Consider the following 22,779-nt stretch of genomic DNA (forward strand, 5'->3'; position numbering starts at 1 on the left):
TTTCTTGTAATTTGATATGATCATGAGGTTACTTTTTTCCATTGTTGCCCCACTTGGAACTTTATGGCTATTATTTTCATTTAATCAATTGTTGACAAATTATTAGTGGAGTTATTACATGGAAGTTGGAAAGAAAGAGAGGAGAATTTTCATAGTCTTGACATTGTCATTAGAGAGAAGCTGTGCGGCCCATGCCCTGCATAGTCGATCAGTCACAAGAAAACACCACATTAGGTGAAACATTTTCCATAAATTTTAGGAATTTTTTATACTATAATACCCTTAATAAAAAAAATGGCTAAATCGTCCCGATCATAATTTAAATATTTGAAATGTGATTAAGTATTAATCATCATACTAAAAAATATTAATATTCTAAGAAAAAAGGAAAGATGGAAAAACCTCCAATATTTCGTAGTGTTTTAGTAAAAAAAAAAAAAAAAACACGTACATTTGCTCAACACAATTTCAATACCCAAGTTAATAGTTGAACCATGAGCACGATAAAAAAAAAAATTGATAGTTTAATATTGTATGATAGTGTTTGATATACAGAATTATAGATAAAATAAAACAGAACAGTTTGTTTTACTCTAATTTCAATACCCAAGTTTTATTTTATTTTAAAATAATTAAGCATTACATCTATAATTAATTGACAACATTCATTTTAATCAAATTTTTAATTTATCAATTCATCATTATTTAATAACAAGTGGACATTGTTAGTGACGGAACTTGACAAAAAAGTTTGAAGGGACCAAAGTAATTAAAATTATAATGTATAAAACTACATACAATAATTATTAAGTATATACATACATAAGAGACAAAGTTTATGTTAATACTTAAACACAAGATAAGAATCCAATTTAAAATTCTAGTCTATTAAGTTGAAAAGCCTCAAAATTTAATACTACATTAAATAGTTTATTTTAACAATTTATTTCATCAATCACAAATCATCAAAAGTAAGAAAATGAAAAAAATTATTTTGTCTAATCTTTTCTGATGGCTTACAAAACTAATTCCAAATCCTTCCTATAGGGTTTAAACCCTCAACTTTTAAATATGAGCATGGAAGACCTAGTAGACTACAATTTTCACATGTGAAATGAATTCCACAAGTTGCGGCGCCTCTGTTCACACATGGGTTGTTCACATTAATTTAGTTACTGTGACATTCAGTGGCACACCTACATAATTATGAAGTGTATACTTATATCTTTTCATTTTTTAAAATTTATTAAATTTATAAATAAAATCTTATATTTTTATATTTTATTTTATTTATATTTATATAATTGAACACATTCATTTTATTTTTTATAATTTACATTAGGGTCTTAAATTCACCTCTGATGACTTTAACAGTTTAACCAATATCATCACATAGTCACAGGTGAATCACAGTATAAATAAGTTACTAAGGGGTAACCAGTCAGGACTTGCCTAAGTGTAGTTCACAATTTGATTAATTTTTTATTAACTCAAAGTGCCCCACTAAGCCGAATCAGGTAATTATTTCATGCCTAATACTTTCACTTTCTTGTCTCATTGTTTTTTTCGTGACATGATGTTATCTACCTTCCGAATAATTTCTTATGGTTGTATCAAGATCGGACTTTTTCTTATGTCTGTTTCAGCTTGGAGTTATTTTTAGAACTTTTACTTTTATTAGATGTCTCCCTCTCCTCCATGAAGAAATTTTATTCCTTAAATACGCATATTCTATATATAATATTATATATACACAGAAATAACATATGTTGTTTTGATTCAAGATTTTTTTGGGTCAGCAAAAAGAGAATTTCATTAATTAATAAGGTACCAGAAAGTTACAAAGTAATTAATGTGATTTAATTGACCCTGCACCCTGCAATCAGTATACTATCAATACATATACAATGCCCACCAAATAATAAAAGCATATTGTGAATAGCACATATTTTGATTCAATTCTTTATATGAATTTCCTCTTAATTACTTGAACGTCGCTAGCTAACAATTTCACACACAATTTAATTTAAAACGCGTGTTACTTGATTAGTCACTTGGCTATTTGTGATAAGAACATGTTTCATATTCTAATCATGGATTACGTTTCACTAGTGATGTACATGACCTCAATCTATGAAACACAATGATAATAAAACTAAAACTGGCATATTATATTGGAGAGTTGTTTTCCTGCCTCATTTCTAGCTGTTTTCAGCTCCTTTGACAATTTAATAATGAAATTATTCAATCATTCGAAAATCCATAAATATATTCGTAATATCTTACATACACATGATTATTAATCAATGCCTTTACCAAATAGTACCTAACCCAAGTCAATTGATTGGTCTTTTGAGAGAAAAGGATAAAACCTAGATATAATATTTATTTATTGTTAGCATTGTTTTTATTTAATGAAAATCAATATTTTATCTCCATTATTATTATTTATATCTATATAACCTAAATTAACAAAAGGTATTAAAATAAAATGTTGATTTTTATTAATTAGAGAAAAAATAAATAGTTTATGCACCAACAATGTAAATAATTTTTACATTATCATCGTATTAATTTACACATTTTAACTATCTAACAATATTTTACACTAAAGTGCATAGAAATAATTAAAGTCTTAATAAAATGAGAGTAATTATAATCCTAGTTATATGTAAAATATTGTAATATGAAAAATTGAAGATATATTTATATAAAGCCGGCCTTTGGGAATCATCTGAAGATACTAAGAGACCCTTTTAATTTCCCCTATAAATATGGTCTTTCTCTTGAAAAAATAGAAGCATGCATGAGAGATTGAAGGAGCTAGATGAGAAAATGTTGATAGAAGAAAGGTTTAGGGACTCCTGTCGTAGGAGAGATGACGCCTTCTGTTAGGTAATTAATATGTTGCAAAGCCAACTTGAATTAGCAGTAGCTGTCATCTTTCCTCGGCTGAAGCCCCTTCACAGATTTCTGTTCAATTCCTAACTTGGCTGAGTTATTTCCAAGGTAAGAACCTCTTGCATTTTAATTCATTGTGTTTTTGTCTGTCAAAGGTTTTACTCTATTCACACACTAAACAAGAATGCAAATGGACAGGCATGCTGATCATATGCAAGTTAATTTATCATTGATTGCGTAGATAAACTGATATTAGGTTTGAGGTTCTTCAAGTCACTCCCAGTCATTATGAGTTCGAGTATTTTATATGTACTTAAAGGAAAAATTTTATTGTTTATAATAATTTTGTTTGACTCGAGTTAAATTATCTATTTCGAACACTCACAATAGTAATTATTGATTGTTCAGTTGTCTTAATATATAGGTGATCTCATGGAGAGAGTGGAGATGGGTTTTAATTAATTTCTTTCTCTCTTGTAATTTCATCAGTTCATGAATTCAGACCGCAATTCTTCCTTAAATTTTGCCACCACCCTTGACATTGTATATATGAATTAGCAAAATAGGGAAAGGGCTTAATTAATTTAGAATGAACAATTAATATGAAGATTCTATTCAGGTTAATTACTTTTTCATGACTGTTTATAAATCAAATTTAGAATTATATTGGATAAATCAAGCTATTAATTAGTCATGACAGTGGTTTAATAAAAATGATTTATAATTATTTTCCATAAGTTGAAGTGACCTTCCATTATGAATGTTAATTAACAACCACATTCTTTCTCCAATGTTGTTGAAATATTCATGAAATATGCTAGTCTTCCAATGCGGTGTATGAGGCTTCTTTCTCTCCTTTTTGGGGGATAAAGGCCACGTAGATCTATTTTCTAATTCATGTTAATATATTTGTGGGGTAATTAAAATCATAAATAAAATTATTTACACTCACAAAGTATGGTGAGAACACAATAAAAATTATATCGGATAAATAATAACAAACACAAAAATTTAATAGGTTCCACACCTCTTACTACCCGAACCATCTCAAAGAATATTTTATTATCTAAAAAATGATCAAAAATAATTACAAGATTATAACTTACCCCAAATAATGTATCACTTTAAAAATTCGAGTATCTCACTCAATGATTACAAATGATAAGACTCTCACACACAAAGACACTTATCTCTCAACAAAGTGACTTTGTTTCATCATCTCTCTTCTTACACACTCTCTTCATGTGTTGTTTATCTGCTAAATCTCTTCTCTATTTATAGTGAAAATTGTCACCAACTATAATAAATAAGTTATCTTGCTAGTTGAAATAAAAATAACTTTAAATGCATTCATTCAACTAAAGTTCATCTAATAAAATGTAATATTTCACTTTACTTTTAAGCCACATAAACCTTAATAATAAAAATCAAATTCTCGAATACACCTTATCTTTTAGTTTGAAATTCTTTGCTATTTTGATTTCCTTATGCTCTCTCGATCAAACACTGAAAGGCAAAAGTAAGATCTGCAGTGTAATTGAAAAATCCTTTCTCCCCTCAGCACAAGCTATAAATATATTTTGATTAATTATGTAGAGCCAATGGGAAGAGGAAATCTCTGATATATTGAATGAAAAGTGGTTAATTTTCTTTCTCCCGTACGTTTCATGCATTAATTAATTTTCTAAAAAATTATACCCCTCCCCCCAAAGTTTAGATCTGCATAAGCATATACTCTAAATTAAGAATCTTTCAGAAGCTGAGCTGTATCCTGTGGAACAATGATCATAAGAGCTAGCTCTTTATTATATTTATGTGCGTGGGTGAGTTTAATTTATATATTATGATTTATGAGGATGAAGATTAATTAATCTTTCCAAATATGGATGAAATGATTTTGCCTCCCGTGAATCCAAAACTAATGGATAATGATCAATTTGCAAAGATTCGTATCAAGATTGGTGTTTTTCTTTTCCTTTAATTAGCTTCTAATCATCAGAGGTGCCATCATGAATAGTACTACAGTACATGAGCCAGACAGGTTTTGAAATTGACATATCAAAGAGTTTGGGTAAGTGTGATAGGATGGGGGAAAGATAGAAAAGAGTATTCAAGAGAAAATTATCTATATAAGATAATTCAGTTTATACTCATTTTTTATGTCTTTAATTATTTGAATTCCATCCAAACTCAATAATATTAATGGGATTGACTCGACTCAATTTGCAGATATCAATTTTAATGTTATATATATAACTAAATAGATAAATAGCAAACTAAAGTATATTTTATATACGAGATATATTTCACAAAATCTATACAAAAATAAATAAATAATAACGTTAGGTTTGAGGAAGAAAAACACAGAACAATCAAAAGAGAGTACAGAGCAGGACTGCAGAAATTCTTTTACAAAATTAGTTGTCTCGGATGCAATAGGCGTATTGGTTCACCAGCAACGTTTGTCTCGGAGTAATAGTTATCAATATTATTATTTTTTATTTTCAATAATTAGCAAAACACATATATAAAATAACAAATTTGTATTCTTATTATTTTCTTTGTAAGCTTTAAAATAAAATAAAAGGAAAACGACATCTTTTTTTTTTTTTGCTTTTATAAGCAAAAAGACATTTTATTAATAAAAATAAATTAAATGCATCGTGCTTTCTAAAATATTAATGAAAAAACTTTTGAGGTTGAGGGTGTGGCTATTTATTTATTTTTATAACTAAATATATTTTGTTAATCTTTTTTAGACAGAAATTATCAAAGTGTTGCCTTTTAATTTATTTTTTTTACTGTGTATGATCCGTGATTAAATAAAGGATTTATAGTGAATACTGTGACTCTTTCGTGTTGCATCTATGTCCATTTGAAGTTTGAACCCCTCCTTTCTCCATTATAGGAGCTGCTAAACAATGGGACCTGGAAAGTCAACTACACATGCCATGTTTTACCCCTAGTAGTAGTCTCTAGAACAACATATATACGGGGGATATGATGACAGCCTACATTTGGAATCACGTACGATAGATTCTTTAAGAATAATAATTTTAAATTCTCCTCTTGATTTTAAGGATCTGTTTAGGATAATTCCAAAAACTATGTTATATTTTTTATAAAAAAAAAACTTTCAAAAGCATCATAACAGGAGGAAGGGATTCTAATTATGTTGGCACAGGTGCATGTAGTAGTTCTTCAATTTCTTCATAGTAACAATGTGTTATGGTTTTTCGGTTGGTGTGGGAATGGAAAGGAATTGTGTGAGATTCAAATTGAAAAACCCCTTTTTTTGAGTTGTAACCGATTTTAAGGAGTGTTGAGTGGGGAAGAGAGAAAGAGAGTGGGGTGCTGAGAAATTGTTGAGGAGAGAGGTGTGTTTGAATGGGGATGGAGATGATGTGGTGTGTTGGTTTACTTCTTTAAAGACTCAAGATGGAACAATACAGATGCACCAAGAGTACAACACAAGAGCTTCTTCTTAATTTTTTATTCCTTGTTACTTGTTAGCACACTTTTCTTATATAAATTATAAATAAATAATAAATAACTAACAACTTGTTAGTATAATGGGTTTTCAACCCAACCCTCTACTAAAATTGTGATTGAGACTAAAATTTTAATAAAAATGTTTGGACGGGTTCTAAAAATAATAAAAAGTCATCGAAAAAACTTACCTTATTTTATATTAGTAACATTTTTCAGTTAACTAATGATCAATTAGTGAATAAAATCTACTACCGACAATCATTCATAGATGCAAATCAGTAATATTTTTTTCAATCTCTACAATTAAAAAATGATAATGATGTTTATCCAATGTTAATATGTAATGAATAATACTCGCGTGTTGGTCCTATAGAATTATTATGTACCATCAATAGAACATCAAATGGTATACTCAACCTACTTCAATCCACTATTACTCCTACTGATCCAAGACGGGTTTTTGGGTTAGTCATTCACTAGAACAAACCCAATAAGATTTGACATTCCAATAAGATTTGACATTCCTCCAAGATGTAGCATGGACAAACTCAGAGATATAATCAAGCAAGTTACATTTTTAGGGGTTCTCCCATATGGAATTCACGAATCACAAGTGGTCAGACGATTATTCTTTCGACAGTTAGACCATGTTAAATATTCAAAAAAATTAATCGAATAGAAATAATAGAGTTAAAAAATGACGAAGACATACTAAAGGTGTTAGTAGAATTCAACTACTGGAAACGATTCTGTCCAATAGAAATTTTAGTTATTTGTAGCAAACCAACCACCCAGATGGAAGAAGACATGCCTCCTGCACAACATCTTTAAGACTATCATTAGTTTCGTCATATTTATGTTGCAATTGTATTTTTAGTATGTTTCGTTATTCTTGTCTATCATCTAAGTCATCGCACTATTTAATTTTATGTGTATTATATAAGAAAGATATATCAATTATTTATTCACGATGTTTTTTAATTTATTTTAATACTACAAACTAATTTTCTCATTTTTTTAACTAACTTACGTAACAAAACAAAACCACTAATGACACATCAATTTAATTTAAAAATACCTACATCATAACTAAAAATTATATCATAATCTTCTCTAATTTTATAATTTTCATTATTTATATTTCTAAAAAATATTTTAAAAAAAATATTTTTTAAAATTAAAAAAAAGAAACGAAAAAACCATGTCGAGAATTCAGGTTGGGGAACCCGAATTATCAACTGGGTTGTTAAAAAAAATTTGCAAATCACATTGTAAATTTAGGTCCCTTAACCGAATTTAATATGTATATTTGGGTAAATAATGTGGAGAATTGTATGTTTTGATAAAAAAAAAAAATGTTGTATGTATGGGGGAAAATCTTCTAATTATGTTGGCACCATAGCTCCTAACTATCATTTACAGCAAACCCTAATTGATATTAACAAATAAAAAACAAATACAAACAAGGGAAAAAAACCAAACCCATGAAGAGAAATAAAAAAGAGAATCTATAAGAAGGTAATCCTAATCTATTTCTGTTAAAATCCTCCAAACAAAATGGAGGGACACTAGCAGACCAAAAAAATGACTGGAACCATATGCCATGATTAGTTATAGAATCCGCACAAGTATTTTCTTGTTTGTATGTATGAGAAACCCTAAAATCAAAATCTTTTGTGAGCACCAACAATTTTTCCATAAATTTAAGACCTTCCAAGAGACCCCATTAGAACTAGAAAAGGCATCTATCACTAACTTGGAGTCACACTTCAACCAAAGTTTTTTCCTACTTGCAAGTTCTATTGACAAAATTGCTCCCATTAACTCGACATGCACATAATTAGTTATGACAAAGGTAATCAACAAAACAACCTATTATGGCTCCCGAACAATCACGAAAAATACTACTACAGCTACCACCTTTCACTAGTGGTAATTTTCACCCAAGAAGAAAGGGGAGAGGAAACTAGTTCACTTGCTTGATAGAATCAACCTTTGGAGGATAGATCTCTACAGAGAAAAGTTTCATTAAAAAAAGGTTTTTTTTATACCAAATTTCTACTCATGTCCTAAATTTTTTTTTTTTTAAATAATCATTGACACAAGTGATAACAACTTGTATCTCTAATCAAGTGGTCAAGAATTTGAATTCTGACTAATCATTGAATATGAAATAAATCAATAAGAGTGATTTACCATAATGAGAACTAATATCCTAAACATGATGAAAATTTGATAAATAAATAAAAAGAAGCTTTAAAAAAACTATAAAGCACGGTGATTAGTTAAATTTTTCAACAGAAATTAATTATTGATAAAGTTGATAAATATTATATACTAACATGACTAAAAAATTATGAAAGTTGTATGCACACGTGAAGTGATGCTTAAGTATACGTGACTAGATGTATAAAAAGAATAAATTTAGAGAAAGATTAAAATAAAAAATATAAGAAAAAATACATAAATCTTTGGTTTCTATAATCTGTTCTTGAAAGTTGCTACTCACAAAATTTCTACAAATATTAACAAGTTGGTCCTTTCGTGAGTTAGATTTCAAAACAATCCAAACCGCACACGTAAAATGATATAAAGAAGATACATATTAGAAGTGGCAAAATGAATTAACTAAACCTGTCCCACTCTGGCAAACTCAATCGCCTTATTTTTATGATGGGTTGGAAGTTATATAATCGGCCTAAATAATAATAAAAAATAGAAAAAAGACAATAAAAAAAGATAAATGCAAAAAAGTGGTGGAAATAGATATGAAACTACAAATGGAAAATGGAAGTAAGAATTCAGAAATAATGAAAATTGGATTAAAGTTACAATATTTGAAAACCAATAAATAAAACAAAATAAAAATTTATCTGATAAGTTAACTTCTTAACTTGCTTCAACCCACGAGTTAGTTGGATTGGTTACTTTTTGCACTCCCCGTTTCTACTAATAGCACTATGATTTATTTTTTCAACTATTATTCCAAAATTATCCCTATCTAAACAAGTTGAGTATGTGGTTTTTTTTTTTTCAGAAATCCCTCATTCTTTTTCTCTTTGCCCACTTATTTTATTCTTAAAATTAGTTTTCAAAATATTTTTTTGGTGAATTTTTAGTTTTTAAATAAAAATACATCCTAGATACTATTTCTTTGAGATAAAAAAAAACAGGTGTGAAGAGAAAAAGGGGAAATGGGAATAGAATGTGCCTTTTTTTTTATTTAGTATGATATACTATTTTTCGGACATTTCTTCTTGTACCCCCACAGAACTCGTTCTAGAAAGGATAATTCAAAATGTACTTTTACCTTCAATATTTTACTATAATGATAATCCGAAAGGATAATCGTTTAAAGGTTGGCATTGCATGAATTATTTTTGCCTTCAATATTTTGCTATAAGAGTACCCTCTGCCGTTGGGCCTTAAATTCATACCATGATTCACTACAACGACCCCCACTATCTCAATGGGGTAAGGTTTCTTCCTATCTCCATATGCTATACTTTCTAAAACAATTCGTCCTTGATATCATTCTTTTCCAAACGGTACAAATGCACTTCATTTTCATTTGTCCTTCATTGCAATAGAAGGTAATGTGTGATTCAATCTCCACCATGCATTTGATGATCATCCCATTAGCCAATGAATGAGGAAATATGCAACTTGTTCAAGATGCATTTGGTATGGGAATTTTCTCACCAATTTAGGCTAAATATTCATAGTAGACTCAATTTGTGAGTTGACTTACCTGTAGAACAGGTTTTGAACGTAATGGAGGGCTAAATAAGACATTACATACCATTACTGATGAATCAAGAATATCCAAGTCGAATAGTCATCTCTACCATACTCATCCACATTGACATAGTCCAAACTCAAATTCCAACTATGACATGCACGGGCTTGTAGATTATGGGTAGTTTAATATACCCGTCAAAGAATATTAATTTAACGTGTTTTACAATCGTTGAAACCAATTTGAAAGCAAAATTAATAGTTGGGCGAGTGTCAATTATAGAAAATTAATAGTTGACATCAATGCGTTCAGTACCAAAGCATACGTAGAGATGCATTGAGTGAAGGATAAAGGAAAAGTTAGCCGTATAACAAACATCAATTGGAAAACCAAATATGAGAAAGAAAGAAAGAAAGAAAGAAAAAATACATAAGAAAAAGTATTACCATTTTCATTTCACACAGTTTCTGTTCTTTTGTTCCCCCTCTCCTACCATGTCATCCTCTTTATCCCTTGTGATAAGCTAGGGAACCTTCAATGCTGGTCACTGATTTTGCTGAGATTGGTCAAAGGGAGGAAGAGGTGACCAGGGACAACAGAGTCAACTGACATATATACCATACTATTACAGTGTGTGATCCAACTCTCTAGTCATCAACATTTCACCGGAATTGTCTCACACTTTTTTCTTCTCAATATTGAAGAGTGTGTATGCTTTCACTATTTCTTCTCCTACTGAAAAGAAAAACTAATTTACTGATCATGCTAACTAAATGTGCACATGTAAACTAAAGCCAGTGGAAAATAATCCTCCAGAACTGTCTTTGGCCTTAGCCAGTTGATTCTTGTTTTTCACCTCACATGCACTGTCTTGGCCGGAACTTTTCATTCGACAACAATGAGTTGATTAATGTTTCAAGTCTCTTGGAACCTGGGCCAGGCCTCAGAACGTTAGTATCACCGACTTCAGAGCAGGGATCGGTGCCATTCTCCCTTTTCCCTATGCACCAACCTCCGGGAACAGTCATTCCAGGACCTCTGGATAATAGTTCAGCATCAATTTTATCCAAAACTGGATCTTCTCTGTGGAATTTCCTTGCAAACGGAGCATTGCTGCCAACCATCCCTTTCATGTCATCAACTGTAAGGTAGTGAGGATGCTGCTTGGGAGGATTGTCCCAAGAAATGAAATGTAAATCACTGTTCACAGTTGTGTTCCTGAACTCTTGTGCATTGCAAATAACTGTGTGGAAGTATCCTTCAGGGGAAGATATGAAATTTGAATAGTACATGAGTACGGTTCGAGGTAGGTTGTCCCATCCCCATATGCAGTAATCAATGAAAGATTTTGACAGTGCCATCCAAGCCGAACCTAACAAGAGAGAATTTTTAGATAATCATTTATGACAATATTCACTTTTCATAGGCACACACAACCCAAACTTCAAGATATTTTCATTCTATGAACTGTATTTACTAATTACAATTTATTTTTAATAAATAAAAATCAGTTAAGCGTGAACAATCCACATTTTGAAAACAAGTGCAGTTATTTCCAAATAAGAAGACCAATTAAACACATCTTGATAACAAAAGTCAAGCAGCACACAGTCCACTTGTCAAGTTCAAGAAAGAAGGCTGAGTCATGATGCATAACAGAATTACCATACAAGATCAGTTAAAATACAATCCACGCATCAAGTTCATTATGGGAAGATGAGACACAACACATAGCAACATTATCACACAAAAGCAGTTCAAAGATAATCAACAAAAGAATCTCAAAGCACCACAATTGGATCTATGATGCAATGGACAACCAAAATGGATCAGTTGGATTTGGCTGCCGCTAGAGGATTTCAATCAACCCACGGACATTGGGAGTATTGTTGTACTACAACTGTTATACTTGTTACAGCAGAACAAAAAAGTGTCAATATCAGTTCAATATTTGATGCTACGCAAAATATCATTAATCCTGCAGGATATACCCTCCATCTAACTCCCTTATTTTGATAGAAACATGATGAGCCCTACCAAAGGCCAGCATAAGTGGTATAATAGCATATAGCAAGAATATGTTGCTGCACTATACTCATCGAACTGGCAGAAAAAATCATCTTGCTATTAACAGAAAACTTAATGTATCCTTCCAAAAAGCTGTTCCCTTTTATTAAAGTTGAAGCAAAATCCTGTAAAGTGAGCTTGTCCCCAAAGTATGGTATATACACCATTAAATTTTAGTAAGTAAAGATCACAATGCACTTTAAAATAAATAAAGAATGCATACACCCTTGCTTGCTTTAGAGACAAGCTCACCTTTGAGGAGCCTTGTCCAAGCCTCCAAGATGAAAAATTTAAGTACCAGAAATATTCACACCTTTCTAGGTGTCCTATGCAAAGTCACCCAATGCAAAATCAGATGCTACATCACCAAATTTGCCCAGTTCCAAGAACAGATTCCAAACAGAGCAAAGCGGTCATTTGCCTCTTTAAGAAAATCAGTGTAATTATTAGGTTCACTTTTACAATTACCTCACACAGGTTTTACCCCTAGTGTCCAGATAAAGTACATTTCCAGCTAAGTCATGCATTAAGAATATAAAAAAAACACTACAATTGAAACTAACAATTAGAGAAATCACGAAACGCCCAGAATCAGTCATGGTGCATACAAACCCCAGAACTGAACTGATACTACTACACAAAACATTTCTTAACCTTCAAAACCTTAATTGTCTAACAATCTCTTCACATAAAGCTTCCTTTTAATAAAGAAAGCCCTGCGCAAGCCAGGATTCATACCTTGCCAAAATTAACAAAAACCTCTATACAAAAATAGAATACCTTCCCACTGAACCACATCAACAAACTTGATTTCCTTCCCCTAAAAAGAAAGGAAGCCAAAAGCAATATTAACAGACAAGAAAAGGATCTTCACCTGTGAAAAGCTTGAAAGCCGTTGGCCTACTCCTCCTCTGTGTAATCCAAAACACATCTTGCTTCTTATTCATATACAAACCCGGATCAACGATGATCGGCCTCGCACGCTGATGACTAACCATCACAAAAACCCAATCACATAAATCACCAAAACAAAACCCACACACAAAATCAAAATCAAAATCAAAATCAAAACAACACCATCATAAAAAAATAAAAAAAGACTCACTCTTTCCATCCAATGTCACTCGTATGATCAATGAAATTCAGATCCCGCGGCAGGTACGAAAACGTATGCAGCAGATCTAACCATCAAAAAACAAGAGAGAAAAAAGACATAAGCAAACAAAATTATAGAGACAACTGTTAACCAGTTACATACTCAGGACTCGAATTCGAGAATGAGACAACTGATTAAGCTGAAACAACCTCGTACCATCTTGTGTGACAAGTGGGTAATCGGAGGCGCTGAGATTGATGAACCAGTCCCAATCCCCAAGCTCCCTCAACAGAATCGCGGCGGCGTGAAGCGTGTTTGCGACCATGGTGGGTCCCCTGTACGTGACGAGATTCGCCTTCTTTATAACCCTCACATTCCCGAACCGCTTGAACAGCGCGTGGCCCTCCACGAACCTCACCAGATCGGAGCGTTCCTCCGGCGAGGATTCGAGGTCCAGGTGGACCACGTAGCGGTTGTTGGGGTGGTAGAGGGCCAAGAGGACGCGGGTGACGGCGGCGCCGTCGCCCTTTGAGCCGGAGACGAGGTAGGCGAGGCGCGGCGGAGGGGGGAGGGAGGAGACGACGGGGAGGGGGCGGAGCTTGGATTCGACGAAGACGGAGTAGGAGGCGGCGGTGATGGAGCGGTAGAAGGGGAGGATGGGGGTTCCCTCCGGGGAGGTGAGGGTGGCGAGGAAGAGGAGGAAGAGGGAGAGGAGGGAGCCAATGGCGAGTGGGAACACCCACTTGCGCTCCGCCGCGGCGTGGTGGTGGTGGTGGTGGTGCCGCAGGTGCATGTAGTAGTTCTTCAATTTCTTCATAATAACAATGTGCCTTATGGTTTCTTGGTTGGTTGGTGTGGGAATGGAAAGGATTCAAATTGAAAAACCCCTTTTTTTTCTTTAGTTGTAATCGATTATAAGGAGTGTTGAGTGGGGAAGAGAGAAAGAGAATTGTTTGAATGGGGATGTGGTGTGTTGTTGGTTTACTTCTTTAAAGACTCAAGATGCAGCAAGAGTACAACACAAGAGCTTCTTCTTCTTAATTTTTTTATTCCTTGTTACTTGTTACCACACTTTTCTTATATAAATTATATATGACTAACAACTTGTTAGTCTAATTGGTTTTCAATCCAATCCAACCCAACCTTTGAGTAAAATAATCGTGATTCTGAGACCAAAATTTTAATAATAAAAGTGTTTGATGGGTTTCCAAAAAATAATAGTCATCGAAAAAACTCACTTTATTTTATATAAATAACAATCTAATCATAATACTTTCTTTATTTTTAAATATAAGATTTAGTTAATAATATTAAATTTATATTATTTTATCAAAATTATCTTTAAATTTATTGACATTCATAATTTTTTTTCCACTTAATTGCTTTTTTATTTAATTAATTAATACCTGTTGTTTTTTTATCTCATCTTTTAAGAGAGATAATGTGTTTATATTTTAAATATATAATATTTATTATAAATAATAAAGAATATTTTTGTAAATAAATAATTACTGTAAAGGAAAACTTAAAAAGATTCTAATAGAAAGGAATAAATAAAACTAAAAAAAGAAATAAAGAGTTTTATATTTAACGAAGGAGGAAATATACGCTGTTATCCGGATATAAGTTGATATCAGTGTTTTATATGGTATAAATTTACTGCAATTAATTAATTTAACTAATAATGAAAAAATATTAGAAAAAACTGTGGTGGAAAATATGTTGTTAACACTTCTCTATTAATTATTATTATTGTTTGTTTTTTTTGTATTACTCCGCAACTTAGGGGATAATTAGGTGTGAAGGCTTTGAATTCACTCTTTTGCATTGATTTTTGGTGCTGTTTTTTGGGTTGATGTGAATGGAGAGAGAAAGGAAGAATGATGTGGATGGATGACTAGTTAAGATTGGATGCAGACAATGTTTAGGTCCTGAAATGGGTAAATTGGATGTGTGTTTTCCCCTAAAATATGCTGTCTTTGTTTGTGTTAGGGAAACCTAATCTTTGTTTAGAGAAAGAAAAAATATCACCAGTTAGGCTAGTTAATGCTACTGTTAGTCTGTTACGAAATGTTCCCAAATTCGTCTGAAACAGAAAATATTAAAGTACTTGCTTTCAATAGTAGAAAAGAAAAAGAAAAAAAAAGTTAAGTTGGGTGTTTAACTCTTTAGTAATAATAGTACTAAGTAGTAACATATTAAAGTAACAATTGCAAATTGCCTTCCAAGAAAAGTAGTAATTGCAAATTACGATGTGCGTGTATTTTGCGTTTGTAAAGGAACGTTAAGGGTGAGTTTATTTATTATGGAATAATTATGATCTTATCTTTGTAAATTGTAAACTCATGATGAAATGATGAAATAGTTATTTTGTATTTGTAGTTTTTCTTAAAGATTGTATTTATAGTTAATGTTCAAAGCAATATTTATTAATTATTATAGTCGCTCTGTCTCACTATAATTATAGAGAAAAAAATCATTACAAAATAATAATTATTTTAATTTTTTAATGTAATACTGATTATTTTTTTTATTTAGATCACTTATAATATTAATGATGGATAATAAAATATATAAATAAATTAATGATGATATAAGATTAATTTTATAAAATTTTTATTTTATTTATTTATTATTTTTTAAAATTTTTGTAAAACAATAATTATTTTTGGAATGCAAAAATATTAAGATAAAGTCTTGAATTAAAGTGGTATATATATTTAATTTTTAAAGTCTTTAATTAAAGCTAAATTCATTATAATATAAAAAACCAAAATTTATTATTGATATATATATATATATATATATATATATATATATATATAACCAGTCAAAATAAATAAATAAAATTAGTTTTAAAATTTATGTTAACTGACTTATGAAATATAAATGCAAAACCAGATATAAATTTTGAAAGAAAAAAAAAAGAGAGTAGAGAGAAAAAAATTATAACAATATTCTTTTTTCTGTTCAACGTATTGTGAGATATTAACTCTTTTTGCTGAACTCGGTTAGCAATAACAATATTTTATTTTTTAATCAGTTATTGTTCTACCTTAGTCAACATTTTCAATAAATGAGGAGTGATGTATAACTCTTTGAAAAAAGCAACACACCATGTATTGAACGGTTAGAATAATACTAAAATTTATGTCTTCTTAAGTTTTTTTTTTTTTTTAAGACATGCCTTCTTAACCTAAGACTTAACAGACATGATAACAACAAAAAATCAATTCGTACTATCAAAAAAAAAATATACCAGAATTAAATCTTTTTTTATACAAAAGTTAAGTTATAAAAATCATTAGTTTAACCTTAAATATGTTTTATTTCCTTAAATTTGAAGTAAGTTTAATTTTCATCATCCAAATTTAAAATTATTTTTTTTAGTCCTTATAACTTAAAAAACAAAAAAACTTAAATCTCTATCTAAATTTGAATGAATATTAAAAAAAACGCTACGATATTTGATTATAAGAATACAAAACCAAAAGGAGGTATCATGTAAACAACTTGTTGTTATTTATAAGATAACCTAAGTTTCTAATAACATTTCAAGAAACTAAAACATAATTTTCTTAAATTTTGGAGATTAAAAAGATTAATTTTAAATTTGTGAGACTAAAATCAAATTTAATTACTTTAAATTTGATAAACTAAAAATATATTTAAATCTATCTAAATTATATAAAACTTGCCATAATTTTTAAAGGAGGTAACGAAGGGGAAACAAACAAAAGCAATCTTAACAAATTTTTAAAATTAAACGTGTCAATTATATTTTTAAACCAATAAATAAATTAACTATCTTTTTCATATATATTTAGATCATGGGCCTTGTAATGGAAGCTTGTTTTTTATTTGCTCAATACAACAACAACATTAAATGATTAACATTAAACAAAAAAAATTATTTAATATTGACCATTGAATGTTTATTTGCTATAATATTTAGTTAATATTATTTAGATTATTAAATATTTATTAAAATATAATATTCTTTCAGCTGTAAGTGCATATAAAAAAAAACTAATTATTTCTTTAGGAGATAAGGTTGATCCTGTGATTTTGGAAAAGGTTGAAAGGAAAAAATTATGGGTTGAATCTTCACAACTGACCTTATAATAAAATTATCAAATTAACATTTACTAATAGAAAAAAAAAAACTTATCTTTTTCTTGTATTATTATTATTATCAAGTTTTTATAATGAACTTGTTACGTATTAATATATAATATTTATTTTGTTTATGAATTTATATGACTTATTACAAATTGTTAACTTTTAAGCTTTTTAATTTGTCTATTTTTTTTTAAGATCTTTTTTTTTTGTACAATTTTTATGGTTCTCTTGGTACTGAAGAAATATTATCAACGAGCATTAATATTCGATCTACAAGTCTACTCTTGCATCTTTTTAAGTCATTTTACGTGATAAGAACTTCATAATGTAATAACGCAGAAACTATAAAACCAAACAGTTTACTTTGACTTTCAGGTTTATCAATTTCTTGCGAACATTTTACGTGTGAATTATTCTAACTTATCCAAGTCAATTGTCAAATTATAGTACCATTTTTTTTAATTCTAATGTTGTCATTGTGCACGAGTAAACGTTGAATGTAAAATTAATAAATGATGTTATTTAACTTGCAGCCAATTTGTACGTCAGCTTCGTAAAATATGTCTTACCCAAATGCAACACATTTAATTTTGTCCACTGGCATTCAATTTGGTAAGTTAATGTCTTGCCAACTTCAAATGTGAGATCATGCGACTTTATTTTATTTTTCCTGGGTGATAAATTAGTTTTTTTATCATGTTATTAGAATGAAATATTTATTAATTTTTTTAATGATTAATTTTTTTAAAAAAAAATTAATTCATCTTTAATAAAATTCTTTTATTTCAATCATATTTATTTCATCTATAATACTTAAACTTGATATGTTAAAGATTAAGCCAGTACAATTCAGATGAACTATTAATTTGTTATTATTACGTAATATAGCTGAATGATATGGTTGGTCCTCAATTAATCACATTTATTTTGATAATATGTTCCTATGTAAAAATTGCACATTTGTTTGATGTATGGGGTTATAATTTTAAATGTGAACCTAAGAAGCGCAAGGTTGGTAATTGCAAATACTGCTATTTATTTATTTAAAAATCATTTAATTCATTCATTCACAATCGAAATAGTTTATTTAAATGAATTAAATCAATATATTTATATTTTGGGGTGAGTAACTTTAATTTGATTCTTAGAGATTGGGGTACCAAACTAGGTGAGACTTGAGATTTCATCCTCTATTGTATTAGTTGCTTCACCTTTCATTTAAAAAAAAAAGTTATTGTTAATAAGATATCTGTGCATTCATATTTTTAAACTATTAATCCATAATCGAATTAGTTTATTTAAATGAATTTCACCAATAATTAGTTATTGGATGTTGAATAAACTATTCACATTTTTAAAATTAATATCTAAAGATAAGAGCAAAAGCATATTATAGATTCTTCAACAAATTATTCTTATAAGAAGAAAAATAAAAACGAATAATACTAATTAAAAATAATTAATCTAATGAAGAAAAATAAAAGCAATCCAATTAATATTATTAGAAATATTGCATGAGTCAATAATCTCTGACATAGTTAGATACATTTATTTTAAATTATAAATACATGCACAGTATTTTTTATAAACAAAGTAAAATTATTTAAATATGTGATACGTCGATATCTATAAAATCCACGTGCCCTCTATTTCCAAAATTTTGGTAAACAATTCCAATTTCTAAATGTTGTACTAAGAAATTTTAATGGCCTCCGAACATGGACCCCACTATAGAAACTTAGAAACGATGCTTCCACCTTTTTATATAATCAATTAAATAAATATATATAAAAAATAAATGATCGCGGCCCTCCAAGAATTCTACTCAATCAAGAGTGTCAATTTCCATGTAACCTCTCCTTTTTTTTTTTTTTTTGGGTTTTTCATGTAACCTCTATTCTCCAAGTAAAATGGATAGAAATAAAATTATTCTTATTCGATCAGGAAAATAAAAAACTTTCACATGCATCATGTGCTTCTAAATAACACAAATATTCAATAGTTTCATACTGTTTAATATATAAAATATAAAAATAAACAACTAATATTAAATACATAATTGTATAAGGAATTATTTTGTGTTTTTGACTTATAAATAAATAAATAATTAGTGTTAGTTTATAGATAAGTTTTTAGAGAAAAAAATATGAGCATATAGATAAGTTTATTAATTTTTAAAATAATTATTTTAAAAATTATATTAATATCAATGATGATTTATAATTAAATAATAGCATAAAATTGTTTGACATTGTTAACGCATAATTATTAGACTCAATTTTTTAAATAAGAATGTAAACACTAGATTTACAAGTTTATAATTTAGTTATTTAATAAGTTTGTCATATTTGATTTGAATTATTTAAAAAATTATGTTTGTTATACGTAATAGACATATATAATGTTTTGTAGTTAATTTATTATGCTAAATTTAAATTTATTTAATTTTTTTATTTGTTAGTATTTATAATAAAAATATGAAATAAACTTTATTTAATAAAAATATAGGTAATGGACCTGTATATGCGTGTCTAGATATTCATGGAATACGAGAATAGAAATATTACCTCTAATCCTTTTTATATGTGATAATTTAGCTAAATCTTTATTTTGAACTACTTGTAAATGTAAATTATTTATATTTATATTTTGGGGAATTTCTTTAACCCGATAATATTTTTTTTCTCAACAATTCCCATCTAAATTATCATTTGAATTTAACATATTCTAAAATAGTGCATGATAGATTAAATAAGATGTAACGAATAATAATGCCACCCCCCTTAGGATATTTCTCAATAGTTGTTGACAAGATTAGAAGAAAACTTACATCTTGGAAGCACAAATTTCTTTCTTTTGATGGGAGAGTGTGCCTGATCAAGTCGCTATTAACATCGATATAACTGTTCTACCTTTTCCTGTTTAAAGCACCCAAGATGGTAGTAAAAAAGATCAGAAGATTACAGAGAGAATTCTTATGTGGTATGCGTTTGCAGATTGGTGTGGAATTCAAACAGCATATAATCAGTCAGTGGAGAAATTCTTTTGGGTTGGTGCAAGGAAAAGAAACAAAACTAATGTGGTGGAAGAATGTGTGGTTAGCAGCTCTATGGACTACTATTTGAACAACAAGAAATAATCTGTTCTTCAATGACTATCCTCTCGATCTGGAAAAGGCTATGGAGCTCATCAAAGTCAGATCTTGGAAATGGAACACGGCCAAATTGAAGCACTTCAAGTGTTCCATGTATGATTGGATTTCTAATATAAAGGTGATTATGAAACAAGAGCCATAAACCAACTGTCACAAGGTGGAACTGGTATATTCAGCAAAATTAACAGATGTGGAGTAACAATGAATTTCCAGAGGCAAAATGGTATCAGTCAATGAATTGTGAGAAGAAGGGTACTAATGTTTTGATTTTAAAATCAGACTTGGAGTAGTCATGTTACTCAAGCTGTGATAATTTTCGAGGGGTATATGGAAGTAAATGGAGTTATGCTTTTTTGGTTTCTCAGTAAAGTCTAGTAGCTTGATTTTCTGTAATTAGTTTGTGTACTGCTGAAGTTGTTGTGTTGTGGGGGACTTAATGAAGGGTTTAAATGTGTGGTGTATTAGGAGAACACACTTACAGAGGCACAGGGAAGGGAAGTTTTCTTTGGAGGTTAGAGTTTATTTATAAACAAACTGTTTTTGGTATAAATAAATTTTAACCTCTGCGTTCCTTTTCTCCTATAATGCTACACTATGTACTCTTTACCTTTAGGTACCTCTGGTACCATTTATTTTATAATATTTGATTGGCTGATTAAAAAAAAAAGAAAATTTAAATTGGGATTTGATGGTATCATTAAAATTGTTTTTTTTTTCTACAAATAAAAAGATGTAGAATTTTTTTTAGTATGATTTGAATATAATAATAAAAAAGTTAAATATCTTTTGTTCCGGAAGGGCTCTCGGCCATGCTAAAGCCAAGGAGAAACTTTTCTTCAAAAACCAATAGTAGATGTAGAAAAAAAAAGGGGGGGATTGCTTGGCACTTCCAGTTATTGATATTATTCATGTGGGTGTCTTTTTGCTTTATCTCATCATTCTCCCTGGACAAAAATATACCAGGATCAGAATTCTATTGTGTTATTAGAATGAAAAAAAAAAAAAATGGAATTATGATTGTTATACACTTGTACGTATTTTTGTTATTTTTTTTCACATACGTTATCAAACTGAATCACAATTTTGTTATACATGAGTATAACGGGATGAGAATTCTATGGTTGATTTTTTTTGTCCTTAATTGCATAACAAAATCATGATTCCGTTATGTTATTTTATTTTCACCCATCGTTTAGTAAAATCATGATTCTGTTGTATTTTAATTTTAAAAAGTAAAATTTAATATTTTACATTGTGATTTAACAATCATATTTATGATGGTCTGACAAGTGCCCTTGTAAAATCCAATGCAATCTGAATTGTCTATTTTATCGATGCAATTGTAGTCGTTGGTGATAATTGACTCTCAAGAGAATAGTACAAGATGCTAATAAATACAAGTGGTTTAAGGGGCAGCTCAATGTATTGTGTTGATATTTCACCATATTGGGTTGAAAATGCAGAAATTCGTTGTTGTTATGTATTATGACAGTGATGTGGTATCAAATTTTGAAGGGATATTGTTTGAATATCCTTATGGTCCTAAATTCATTAAAATCAGTGAGGAAATGTCACTTGTTGTTTTGAGGAAAGCAATTATGAATGCCTCAAAGGTGGAAAAAACTTATTTGAGGTTTTTTTTATAGTAAACATGTATATGTAGGTGATGGTTGTGTTGAGTATAACTATGGAACTTAATTAAAGACAACGATGAAGTGGGAAAGATGTTTTTCATTTTTTGGAGTTTAGTTCTAAAGGACCAATCGAGTTGTATGCAATTGTTAATCGATCTCCAAAAGAAATTCTTGTCTTGTTGTCTAAACCTAGAAAACCAACATCAGCCAAAGAGATCATTACTTTGATGCGTGAATCAATAACGACAACAAACTTTAATGAAGAGGATAACTCTACGTAGTTATGTTTTTAATTGATGAAATTTATGTTTGTTGTTGTTTGGGTAAGCATAAAAACAAGACAAGCATAAAACTGTTAAATATAAGTTCATAGAACATAAAAATAGAATTTTACAAACAACATCATAAGTTGAATACATAATAATTATACAAAATGAAGAATGTCTTTAACAATGATCAATCGCCTTTGTTGGGTTTCTTCCTCTACTGCTCCTCAGGTAAACTACATCCAGTTGCAAGATCCTCATATGCCATCAACAAAAGTTTTGTAAGAATTGATGACTATTTGGTGCCT

General features: G+C 29.6%; 1 protein-coding gene and 1 long non-coding RNA gene across 2 annotated transcripts; one reads left to right on the forward strand and one right to left on the reverse strand.

Moving 5' to 3' along the window:
* The first annotated feature begins 2,764 nt into the window (after positions 1-2,764).
* LOC114399778 lies at positions 2,765-6,471 on the forward strand. Its single transcript, XR_003663820.1, has 2 exons — positions 2,765-3,009; positions 5,810-6,471. It is a non-coding gene; the product is annotated as an uncharacterized LOC114399778 (long non-coding RNA).
* A 3,940-nt stretch (positions 6,472-10,411) lies between these two features.
* Positions 10,412-14,350, reverse strand: LOC114400229 (beta-glucuronosyltransferase GlcAT14A). The gene is made up of 4 exons (XM_028362569.1): positions 13,512-14,350; positions 13,305-13,380; positions 13,074-13,189; positions 10,412-11,504 (listed from the first exon to the last, which is right to left on the reverse strand). Exons 1-4 carry the CDS (start codon positions 14,110-14,112, stop codon positions 10,990-10,992), a joined length of 1,308 nt encoding a protein of 435 aa, XP_028218370.1. The 5' UTR covers positions 14,113-14,350; the 3' UTR covers positions 10,412-10,989.
* Positions 14,351-22,779: the final 8,429 nt, after the last annotated feature.

Source organism: Glycine soja, chromosome 19, assembly GCF_004193775.1.
Source record: "Glycine soja cultivar W05 chromosome 19, ASM419377v2, whole genome shotgun sequence".
NCBI classification, from domain to species: domain Eukaryota; kingdom Viridiplantae; phylum Streptophyta; class Magnoliopsida; order Fabales; family Fabaceae; genus Glycine; species Glycine soja.

What these genes read in the sequence shown, in the direction of transcription:
- LOC114400229 (XM_028362569.1), bottom strand. Translation starts at nt 14,112, where the DNA reads ATGAAGAAATTGAAGAACTACTACATGCACCTGCGGCACCACCACCAC. An exon ending in AGTGACATTGGATGGAAAGA is followed by an intron (nt 13,190 to 13,304) that starts GTGAGTCTTTTT and finishes TGTGATGGTTAG; the next exon opens with TCATCAGCGTGCGAGGCCGA. An exon ending in GGCTTTCAAGCTTTTCACAG is followed by an intron (nt 11,505 to 13,073) that starts GTGAAGATCCTT and finishes CTCTCTTGTTAG; the next exon opens with GTTCGGCTTGGATGGCACTG.